Here is a 13,021-nt window from a genome sequence, read left to right on the forward strand (position 1 = left end):
CTGACTTTGCTGCTTTAAGGTCACGTTACTCTGTTGGGACGATTTTTTTCTTATTATCTTATGAGACGGAGAATGACAGGATGTGGCACAGCACATTGTGACATCTCACATAATAACATGTGAGATGAGAAAACATATAGACATGATGTGATTTGATGCTGAAAGGAAAAACAGTGTTAGATCATAGTCTATCTTTAATTTCACTTAGAATATTATGAAGCTTTGAAGAAGCAAAAATAATCAGAGAGAATAATATATTGTTTCTCTGTCTCTTCTCAGATGCCTATACTAGAGCAGAGGTGGTGTACGTGTGGACCAGAGGGGCTGCTCAGTCCGTGGTGGTGGCAGAGGATGGCTCCAGGTTAAACCAGTATGATCTGATGGGTCAGAATGTGGATTCTGGTGTGGTGCAGTCAAGCACAGGTAGAGTTTGAGTTCAAAAGATATTCCATGTCCCTGATTATATATTTTAATTTTGCTTTAGTTTTTCACCACACTATTTATCCCAATTTACTGTACAAAATAAATTGACCCAGGAGCAATTTTTTGGACTATTTAATTTTTTGCATGCATAAAGCAGTGCTTCATTGGATGACACTTTCTCTCTATATATACTATTTTATATTTAAGGATCACTGTCAGAAAAATTTAAATGGTAAATGCCCTGTGCTTGTATATCGCTAAAGCTCTTTGCACTACATTCAGTCATTCACACACACATTCACACGCTGACGGTGGTGAGCTTGGTCCTTTTACTTTTAGTAGCAATGATATTATCAGTCATCTCTATGAGGAATAAAACAACCCTACATCATGAGACGAGATAATACAGGAACGAGACATGGGAACATTTTAGAACATTTTTGGAAAACTAATTTCACAAATCCAATACGTTTTTTTTTTTTTTTATAGAATCGGAAATAATTGTAAAATAATTAATTCCAGGTTTGTGCATATAAATTGTTTTGTGGCTTGTCAGATTCTAAAATGGTCCAAATGGCTAAAAGAAACTAAAATAACCATCTTAAACTGTATTATAAAGAATCTCAGTTAAATGTAGAATTATTTGGTTAAAGGTTAATCGGGTTTTTAGGTTTTGAATGAGAGAAAACCAATTAAAATAAAGACCACTTCAACACTGTAGCATATTCCTTTAGGTTTGTACTAATAAAAATCCTGGTTATCCTGATAACACTTTATAATAACGTATACAAAATTTGGTTAACTAGCAGGGACCACATTGGGAACTAATCATGTACTAATGGGTAGTTAACCAGTCCTCACTGGGGAACACACAACCCAGCCTTATTTATTTTCATTTCATTTTAAAGTGTATTTGGTAGGGACAGACACCCATCGACATAGACAAACTGAACATGACAGCACTCCCATGTTTGCGTCATATTAGGGATTACTGGTTAGTTACCTGGGAAACAAAACAGAAATAGTAGTTGCAAACTTGAGTGTGAGTCACGGTTAGTCATAAGACGGTCACAGTATTCCTACAGTGGTTACAAACTGTTTATATATTTTATGTCACTCTGTCATCAGCATATATTTTTACTAGTGTCCATGAAGATTTTAAAGTTGAGGAGGGTTCTTTAATGGTTTTGTAAAAAGGTGGACGAATAATCTTTAATAGTTGGCTCTGTTAAAGTAATTTCCTTTTTTTAATTTTTTTTGAGTCTTTTTTTTTTCAGTTTTAACATACGTAGCAACAATTTTAATTTCACCTAAATCAAACTAGCATCTTGAATGTGAAGTTTCAGTGATATACATGTTCTTTTTTTTTAATACAAACAACACTTTTTTCCAAATTGCATGTCTGTCTATTTCTTCTATTTTAATTCGGTGCATCTTTTGTAACTTTCCCCTGTGTCATATTTTGCTGGAAACAGGAGAGTATGTCGTGATGACAACCCACTTCATCCTGAAGAGGAAAATTGGTTATTTTGTGATCCAAACATATCTACCCTGCATTATGACAGTTATCCTCTCCCAAGTGTCCTTCTGGCTCAACAGAGAGTCTGTCCCAGCTAGAACTGTCTTTGGTGAGTTGTTGACTCTTTCCTTGCACATAAACATCTGTGACTACTGGTCTGAGGTTTGTTTGAAAATTCTGTGTGGAAGATACAATAATGATACATTAGGAACTCGCTCTTAAGTAGGCCTACATAAGGTTTGAGCAATGAATAGAATCAATGAATAGAATCACCCTCAATTTACACTGCGTCTGGTTCCGCTCCGTCCCACTCCAATGTGACCTCATCAGTAAATACGGCCAATCATAATAAACAACTCCATTTACACAGCATCCGCAGGGTGGCGTAGGATGGCGCCATGCAGTTGGCCATCCAGTAAAATTTGACACGGTTCTTTTTTTTTTCCGGATGCTGGACTCAGTATACGCAGACTACGTCACACCAACACGAAACTGACTGAGCATCACATCCATATTTTCAAAATAATTCATGGAAGGCAGACTAGATTTTCCTAAAGCCGTGTGTGTGTGTGTGTGTTTGTGTGTGTGTCCATTAGTCATTTAATGCATTAAATTACTGGGCTGAGTGGGGCCAGAAACACTGTAAATCTATGGTCAGCTGGAAGGTCTGACCGTATTTTTCGGACTATACAGTACACTTAAACTCCTTAAATTGTTCTCACAAATTGATGGAAGCACCTTATAATCCGGTGCACCATATATATGATTACCATTGTGCTTACTGACTGATTTTATGTGGTACAATGCGCTCAAAAATCTGTTACAATGTGTAAGTACGACTTTGGTCAGCAACCAAGCCGCTCCGCTCAATGGATATTCTGAGCATTACGGTACACTGTGTCACTACCTGATCAGACCCCTTGAGCTGTCTACAAGACTGCCTGACTGTAATGTCGAAACTAGAAGTGCATTCATGTAAGTGCCCCCACATTCTTGGGCGTAGTTGACTCAGCTAGCTAATCACACATTTTACCATCTGTTCCGCTGCTCCGTCCCACTGGCAGAAAGTGTGAGAAATGTATAAATTTGCCACAAGAAATGTAGGCAAAAGTATGCGCGACTATGAAGGGTGAAACGTCTATGAACGGTGAGGGCAGAGTCCGCCAAGCTCACAGTATGCGCACAGTACGCCTGAGTATGTGGGAGCGTTTAGACAGCCCATGCCTGGATTACACACAAGCAACAATAAACCTAGTTAGTTAATTCAACATAAAGGTTACGTTTCTTTTGGTCTTATGTTAGAAACAGGGCAGTGTAGTCCAACTACTCTGACCTCCCAACAGAGCCAGATAGCTCTCTCTCTCTCAGAAGAGAACTGTGTATGTGAAGGGGCGGAGTGATATTATACACTTGGGAAGAATATGTAGTGCACCTTATAATCCGGTGTGCCTCATGTGTGGACAAAGACACACATAGACACGTTAATTCATGGTGAGCCTTATAATCATGTGCACCTTATGGTCCAAAAATATGGTAAACCAGTCTGTTTGTACCAATTATTATGGCATACATCATTACATCTCAGGAAGAAGGAATGCTGCCAGTTAAGTAAACTGATGCAGTTGCTGCACCAACGTTTTACCAATTAGCATATGATTTTATGACAGCCGCTTTTGATTGCACTGCATTACAATTACAATCACATTAGCCTGTATATGTGTATCTGAATGTCACTCTATGACTGTCATTTATTGTGATAAATCAAATTGATCTGAACTGTATTTTGATCAGACTTGATTCTACTGCATATATTATTATTATAAGAACAGGTATAGCTAAACTATGGATGCATTAATGGATGGATAAGTGCAAATTAATTTCCATTATAATGACTTTTATGGACCATAGTGCGATACAATTTTGATTTCTATCATTAATTACATACTAGTTCTTAAAAAAAACATAAAAATATGTATCATTAGTTTTCAATTATTAACTACTTTATTGATTGACAACTTAATAATAAAAATATCTCTGGTTTTAATCAGCCATTCAAGCTTTTTTGTTTGATTTTTTGATGAATTCAACTCAAATGTTAGATTGACCATTGATGATGGTTTGTTACTAGCACATTTGGTTTTGCCAGTGTTATGGTCAGCCAGTCCATTATTTAATTCAATTCAATTCAATTTTATTTATATTGCGCCAATTCATGAAACATGTCATCTCAAGGTACATTACAAAGTCAAATTAAATCAGATTATACAGATTGGGTCAGATTATACAGATTGGTCAAACATTTCCTTTATAAGGGAACCCAGTTGATTGCATCAAAGTCCCGACAAACAGCATTCACTCCTGGAGAAGCGTGGAGCCCTCTATTAACAGCTAGAATTAAATCTGATCCCCAGTGCTACTTAACAGCATGGAGTCTTGTTTTTAAATGAACTATTCCATCCATCCATTTTTTAACACGTCCCTTGTGGGATCACAAGGGGTGCTGGTGTCTATATCCAGCTGTCAATAGGCGAGAGGCAGGGTACACCCTGGACAGGTCGCAAGTCTTGGGCAAAAATGAATTATTCCTCAAGATGTAAATCAAACTCATTTACACACAGAAGTGTCATGAGTCAATTAAACATCTACCACTTGCACCACATACACTTTTTGCATTTAATGCAGTGTTAAAAGCCATTTGTAGTGCTGTATACATGGCTGTATCTCAGTATGAGGGAATGTGCCATCTAAAAATGCAGTTGCCCCATTATATTTAGGATGCTTCATGGTATTAACTTTGATTACCTTCTTGGTTACAAATTGAGAAAGGCAGTAAGATGGGAAATACTGGAATGCTTTATCGCTTTAGAAATTGTTTTCTATCTTGTCAAAACTTTTGGAGCCAGGTGTATTTTTGCTTATCCAAGCATAGCAACAGAAAACCAGGGGAAATGGTCAGTGAGGCAGTAAACACCTTGGATGCACTATGACTTGCTGTTTTTCACTTGCTGATCTTGGGCGCAAAGATGTTTGAGGGGGGCACAGTAATTTCTTGGACCAATGACAAACAGTGTTATTAATGCAGCTCCCCAAAAGCTAATAGGTTTGTTTCCAAATCTGTCAAAACAACAACAAAAAGTGTCAAAGGACAATAAAAAGATTAATAGGTCAATTGTTCACTGACACCAAACTTACTACACAATATTTCTATCCTCTAGTGTCCTGTTCTGTGTTTGTTCCATTGAGGTGAACAAGAGTTGTAATGAGCTGTGGCTAGCTGCAGTAGAATTTAAAGAGAGCTCAGTGTGAATTTAGAATTACGTGCCCTGAATGGAAGATTACAAGTGTGTGTGTGGATTTGCCTGCCTGTGTGTGTGATGTGTGTGTGTGTGTGTGTATGTCTTTGCTTGTGTGTGCACATTGCCTAGTTAATGTGCATGTGTGTTTGTATGAAATAAGTCTCTTTGGATATGGGGTGTGCATTTGTCTCTCTGTCACAGTAAGGTCTTATATAACACCAACCAAAAAGAAAGCTCTTGCTAGTCTGCAGCATGCTCCACAGCAGCAAAGCACAGCAGCAGCCAGAATGTCCTTGAGTTACCTCACTCTATGCACTTCCTTCTACTTTTTTTTCCTCCCTTACTCACTCTTTCTCTCTTCATATTCTCCTCATTAATGCCAGTGTCTCCCATGGCTCGCTACTTAAAAAGATTCCCCTTGAATTGTTGCAGAGGGACCATATTTTGCAGTTCTATCGTCTCTAGCATGTTTAGCATTATTCTTGCAATGTTTTAATAGGTGCTGTATGAGTCGAGGTGTGCTTTTATGCATGTGCACGCTTGTTGCATGTGTGCTGAAGCTTTCTACCTGCAATGCTTGTCACGTGTAGAGGGGAATTGAGGATGGCCTAGATTAGATCCAAACTATCTAGGGCATGTGTGTGCCCCCCCATGCAATCAGGGCTGGTTGTGCTCCATGGGATTACATCCATAACGTGTGCATGCATGTATCTGAATACAACAAACACACCTGTTATGAGCTGTATAAACAGACGTTTACATTGTTTATTAAAACATTTCAACACTTTTCCTAGATGTATTGTGTTGGATACTGACTGATGCAGTGTCCTCAAATGTACTCGTCCTTTGACCTTTTCGCCCCTTTTGCCATGTTACAGCAACAAACTCCAATGTATTAACCTGAAATTTTGCATGCTTGGTTTTCATTTTTTTTAACAGATAAAATCTGAAAACCATGATGTGAGGTAGTATCAAAATCAGAATCATCACATTCAGACCCCTTAAGTCTGATGCCAATTCAGTGCAACCAACCGTCTTCAGAAGTCACCTACATAGCAGAGACCACCTGAGTCTAATTTAATTTCACTATGAATGCAGCTGTCTTATGAAGGACTCAGAGGTTTGCTAGAAAACATCAGTAAACCAAAACCAACATTTAATCGGGGTCAGATTATAAGCACTATCCCAAGTTTTATACATCTCACATTCAACCCATAACCTGAGATTAAGGTAACCGCTAATTATACACTCCTCCAATCTTCCTTTTATTGAAGAGAGGCAAGACAAAAACCCCTGTGGAAAGAAAGCCATAAGCAATCCTGTTTACATTTCACCACAAACTAAGTAGGGATGCAGTAATCTTGTGGACAAAAATGCTATGGTCAGGTGAGACCAAAATGTTACCTTCTGTTCAATATGCTGTTTTCAGCACAGAAAAAACCCAGGAAAGCATCAGGACATCACCGTAATCCGCACATTAAGACATGATCGATGGAGCCCCATGCTGTTCGGACATGTTTCTTCAAAAAATTAAAGGGAAGCCAAACAGAGTTGATGGGTAGATGAATGGAGCTAAATACAGATACCTTAATCTTCCAATGGCTCAATAAACTGTGGGAAACAACAAGGGCTAAAATGGAGATGTTTTTTTTTGTTGTTGTTGTTAAAATGGCCTCATCAAGCTCCATACCTAAATTCAACAACTCTCCTTTGGCAGTGGAAATATCTCACACAAGGGATTTTAAGTCATAGCTGTGATTAATTGGAATGCTTTGCGATAAAAAGGTTTTCTTCAGAATCTGGTGGATTGGTTCTGAAACTTTTCCTGGCGAAAGGGGAGAGAAAAGAAAATGCCCAGGGTTTTACTCCAAAGATTTCAGCATACATTGTGAACCATTCAATCCATAAGAAAGTACATTTTAAATTTTATACAGAAATCAATGACTGTGGCTTTCTTCTGGAGTCTGCGGGTCTAAATGTCTGTCCGAGAGGGCAACAGTGATCCAATAACACATCTGCTGCCCCTCTAGCAACGCTATAACTTGCGGAATGAAGCTCAAACAGGTGCTAATGCTAGCTTAGCATGGAGCACCATTCAACATTTCGTTTTTCTTGTTCGTCTGTCGGGGAAAGGTCCTCCAAAAAAAACCTTTTGTGTTTATCTTGTCAATAAAGAGGGTAACATGTTTTCTTCTGGCTGTTCTCCACCTGTCAGGTGACTTAAAAACTTCCACCAGCAGCTCACTAATCGGATCAGGTGAGCATGTTTGGCTGCAGATAGTTGATGGGAGTGTCTCTGTGTGCTGTTGTCAGAAGATGAGCAAGATTTTGGGCTGATATGAACGGGTCAGTTTATATAGATTATTGAAATTTTAACAACCTTTGATATCAGTGTTACTGATGTATACAAACACATTTTTTAAAATGAATAAACAAACAACGCTTAGTCTGGCAAGGGGTGAGGGTGGCGGTTTGGCACATAAAGCCTGACAGCCTACCAGGCTTATAATACAGTGGGGGAAATCCTGAAATGGGGCTGAGGACACATCCCTGGGGTGTCTTTGTATTCAGGATGAAGGTTGTTGATGTGTGCTTACCAATCTGGAAGGTATTTGGTCTGTTCCTGGGGAGATCCTGAATCCACGTGCTCAGTGAACTGCCTAGGCCCAGATTGCTAAATTTATTGGCCAGAATATGGGGAATAATAGTGTTGAAGGCAGAACTGAAGTCCACAAACGGCATCCTGATGTAGGTGTTGTCCTTTTGCCAGGTGGTTCAGGGCGATGTGGAGAACTGCTATTACTGTATCCTCTGTTGACTTCTTTGCTCTGTATGCAAATTGATGTTGGTCCTGGTCAGCGGTAAGAGCAGTTTTAAAGTGTGAGAGGATGAGTATTTCAAAACATTTTGTGATGATAGGGTGAGACCAACCAGGTGATTGTCATTCAGACAGTTAACTGCGTTCCTTTTGGTACTTGAACTGTTGTAGCAGACTTCAGGCATGTGGAGACAATAGAGTGAAGTAGGGACAGGCTGGAAATGGTGGTGAATATAGCTGTTAGCTGGGTTGCTCTGTTTCTGAGTATCCTTTTGGTGACACCATCCAGATCAGCAGCCTTCTTCATCTTGATTCTCCATTGATTTATCATATGTCTGATCTATGAAGAAGATGTGTAAAATCAAAGCAGCAGGGGATACACCAATAGCAACATGGAAATGCCATATGTATTCACAGAAGAGTGCTAGATTCTGGTTTGGTTTCAGAGATCTAGATTCATATAATTATATAATTAAAATACAGCATTTTTTAAACTGCATAACTATGGTCACTTTTAAAGTAGTGTAAGGTTGACGTTTTCTCTAAAAAGAAAATATTATTTTGCTTAGGTACATTTACATCTGACAAAAATCTAAAGTTACTGAAGTAAAAAAAAACTCCTCTGTTTAAAGTTGGTTGGTGAGAAAAAAACAACTTTAAATAGAGGAGTAGGGCTCAGGTTTCAACTTTCAAAAACATACAACACAATGATAGGTATGATTTCTCCCAAGCTTCACCCCAATTCACACCTCCACACATGTGACCACCGCAACATTCCTCCTGTGAGCCAGGCAAATGATGAGCCTAACGACTCTCCATTGTTGGGGCGATCAGTTCTGAATTTACAAGTGAATCTAAGCTCTAATGAGGCCTCGCCTGCAGGTCTATAAATCTTAGAACTCCACACTACTCCAGACATTTAGAACTGAGAAAGCTTCCTGGATGGGAAGCGAAACGTCTTCAGCTTCAGAATAGAAGTCCAATTGTTTTATTTTTTTTAACCTTTTTTGGATTCATTACCTGGATGACTGAACATCTTCACCAACAATCCTTTTATGTTTAATTAAATCATTTAAACATTTTTGAACATTTTCAACAGATTATCGTTAACAGAGTTTGCACATTCTGTTTGACGAATGTGGCTCTCAAACTAAGAGAAATTAATATAAGCTCACTCAATAACTAAAATACCCACACTCTGACTTGATTTTCACCCATTATATATAATTTTATTATTATTTATTCTTATTAATTATTATTATTATTTTATTCAGATCTCACCGAAGTGAGTTTGCAAATAGGCCTCAAAATAATTTTAATCACTGATACCCTATTTAGAATCTATTTTGGAAAGGAGACATTCCTACCTGTGATTATTTCATGTAAATGTTATGTTTCTGTGTGCATATTATATCCATCATTTGATTTATGTATGCAATTGATTTTATTTTCTTAATTTCTTTTTTTCACATTCAGTCACTTTGCTCAGCCCTACAAATTTTTCAGGAACATACAATGCATTGATAAATAAGATAAATGATCAGTTAACTCACCCTGGATTCTTATCTGGTCCTCTTTAGGATTCCCTCCCTCCCCCAACCCCCCATTTCTATTTATTTTTTTAAACAGGCTGGCTCCTATTTGGTTCTTTGCTCTCTACTGTAGTCAAATTTAAAATAGATTTAGGTAAAAATAAAGAGTTTCGATCCATTTTATGGATGAAATCAGACCGGTCCAATTTACCAATTCATATCCAGAGATATGATTTAGACAAGAATTATAGTACTATAACTGGAGAATAAATAAATAAAAAGCATCTGAAAAGTATAGACAGTTTTGCACGATGTTCACTTTAAAATATTTTAACTCCTTAGCAGATAAAGGTTATTCAAGATGCTCTAATATGCACATTTTGTATGTTTGTGTGTGTATGTCTTTACCCATTTTGTTCTGTTAGTTTTATTTTGCTTGTATTTGCTGTTATTTTTTGATAATATTGACAGAAATGTTTCAGACCACCTTAATAAGTTGAGCTGGATAGAGACGTCCAAATAAGCAGCTTAACTCTGCGTAAAGCATCTGGAGAAAACTTTTTCTCCACCACCAACCACAGCCACATTCTGATTGACATACTCATAACAACACAACTAAAGAGCTGGAACACTTATCGCTGGCTGCATTTTCGCACAACCACGTTCTGCTGTGTCATTTGTGAGCAAATGTTTTATTGCAACTACATGTATAATTTTAAAGTTTGGCAATAAATGAAATTTGCAGGAGGGGATGAATGATGTTAAGTGCAACTATAATGTATTTATGCATGCAGCAGAGGACCAGATGCTGCCCTAGGGTGAAATAACATGATTCTTCTCTCTAAAGTTGCAAAGGTTAATCTTAAAGTGTCTCTCATTTGGTATGAATTTTTATTTGCTTTTGACAGTTAAACAATGTTTTTCATATTGCCAGAGGGAGCCATATACTGAGGTATAATGTCACATTAGCAGTCTTTTTTAATATTTTGTGTGACACTGGTGGTCTTTATTTAAAAGTGCAAAGACAGGAAATAGAGTTGAGCGAGGAGAAAATATGAAGATACAGTCTACGGACCAGGAGACGAACCCGGGACAACAAGGACTGGGGTTTCGATAGATTTGATCACAGTTCTACATTCTCCACCTCTCATATCCCCTTTCATGCCTCTGTTTATTGGCCTAACTCTAACTTAGTTATAACACAGTAGAGAGGAAAGATCCAAAGAACTACTCCACAATTTTCATCAGCAGGTAATGGGTTTACAGACTGTTGCAGCATGGTGTAAATGACATGCATTCTGGTCAGAAACCCTTCCACTGATTTTTTTTCTTTTAAATCACTTAACAAACATATCTGTGGAGGTACAAGAGTTTTGTAAGATAGTACATTTGACATAGATCCCCAAAGGTATCGCTGTTTCGACCTGGCTTATCCTAAACTTTATCTTAAACCCCTAGTATTGCCTGAGGTAGACTTAGGTAGCTGAAGTGAGAGAAGCTTGGTATGCCTTTTTTGTAGCCAGCAGAAACCAGTTTTATGATCCACAGGTGTACCAAGAGTTATACACCAGGATCAACGCAGTGAGTCATGCCTAGAAATAAAGTGTAGTGGGATTATAGGCAAGGAAAACACAGAAAACAATGGGAGAAGGTAAACGGAAACAAGAGGTTAATTTCTGATACTATCTTGATAAAGCCTGCAGGAATACAAATTGTGTTTTTATATATATATATATATATATATATATATATATATATATATATATATATATATATATATATATATGGCTCACTGTAGGAGAAAATACTAAACTACAAAGACACATAAAAGACATTTCTCCCACTGACACCAATTCACAGCTTTGTTTGTTCCTGTTGTAATTCTTACCAACCATTAACATGCATCTAATGCTTTGCCAGTACTACAGATAAATAACCACTGTCATACTGTAAGATTTTCTTTTTCCACCGAGGTGATCAGGTGTCCAAACATGACAAAGACACAGCAATGATGTGAACAAATTTACTACTAAAATGACTCTTTAAATTACAGTTTGTCACTATGAAGCAAAGGCTATGCACTATTTTTCCCCTAAAGCCTGCCCTGTAGATGAATAGGCAATTTAAAAACACAGCAGTGGGTAAAGTTATCTTATTTATCACAGTGCCGATTAAGAGGCTGATTACTTTATAGCTAGTTTGGTGTAGTGGAAAACTGTAAGCAATTTATTTACTTGGACTCCAAATGAAACCCGAAAGGAAACAGCCATTGATAGTGTTGATATGGTGCTCTCCATCCTCCTAACTCCCTCCCTCCCTTCCATATTCCTTTCTATCTCTCTGACTCTGACTGTCATGGGGGGCAGGGCTCGAAAGATTAGCTTGATTCCTTCTCTTTCACTTTAAAAGCAATTGGCTTGGGATTTATTGGCACTCCCATTATGCTGTTTAATGTATCTGCTCATTAAGCAATAGTACCTTGTATGTGAGTGTGTACTGGGTGTGCATGTGGAGATATTTTTACACATCCACTCATCTGCACACAGCTGTGAGCCGGGCATGTTTGTTTTGTTACATGCGAGCATGGTGGTTATACGCCTGTGGTTGCGCTTGACATTGTTGGGAGTCCTGCAGAAATATTTGTGTTCATCTGCTTCAGTTATACCCTGCAGCTGTGGTGATCGGCACAGTCATTAAATCAACACGGCAATCCACATTTTTACTTTATTTACCCTTTTCTGATAATCAGAGATGACACAAACCACAGACAACCTCATGGCACTTATTATTGCCCTCATGGCACGTGTTATTGATAAAGCATGGAGTGGAAATGACACAGCAAGAATGTTGACATATCCATAAAGACCACTTCCTTCTTGAGACTGGTTGAGGGATGCAAAAGAATTTGCTTGATAAGTCCCCACAGAACCACTACGATCATTCACTTGTTTCATGAAATCCAACCCTAATGTGCTCATTATGCAATTATGAGTTCCAACTCATTATCATCATACTTCCATGAGAACAAAAACTAATTTACATGTACGCATGTAGACAGTATTTTAATTAATCCTGATTTTTGCTTTAAAAGCAACTACCTATAAGCACAAACTACCAATATAACAGCTGGATGTTAAGTGATTGCATTCAATTGTATTTTTTTAAGCATTTGTGTAAGATTTGTGAAAGCAAAAGGGCAAAGATTTGATGCAACTGAAGTTTGAAAATTCACAAAATTATAATTGCAGCTCACTTCATCAAGCCTCAGACCCAGGGGTTTACATGTAATGTAAATAGACTGATTTTAAACAATCTGGCCTCACACACCTAAACAAATACATCTCAATAGTTTGGAATATCAAAAAGTCATCTTATTTCAGCAAATCACAAAAACAGCATTTGTTACACAGATTCATTGCACACATTGTGATAT

The 13,021-nt window shown here is 37.8% G+C and overlaps 1 protein-coding gene across 4 annotated transcripts in view; it reads left to right on the plus strand.

The window, feature by feature from the left end:
* gabra1 (gamma-aminobutyric acid type A receptor subunit alpha1) overlaps window positions 1-13,021 on the plus strand; it is a 45,061-nt gene that overhangs the window by 17,003 nt on the left and 15,037 nt on the right. For all 4 annotated transcript variants that reach the window (XM_036142875.1, XM_036142873.1, XM_036142876.1 and 1 more), the window contains exons 7-8: window positions 280-423; window positions 1,899-2,051. In XM_036142875.1, coding sequence (XP_035998768.1) covers window positions 280-423; window positions 1,899-2,051 — 297 coding nt within the window. The remainder of the gene's footprint in view (window positions 1-279; window positions 424-1,898; window positions 2,052-13,021) is intronic.

Source organism: Fundulus heteroclitus, chromosome 11, assembly GCF_011125445.2.
Source record: "Fundulus heteroclitus isolate FHET01 chromosome 11, MU-UCD_Fhet_4.1, whole genome shotgun sequence".
NCBI classification, from domain to species: Eukaryota; Metazoa; Chordata; class Actinopteri; order Cyprinodontiformes; family Fundulidae; genus Fundulus; species Fundulus heteroclitus.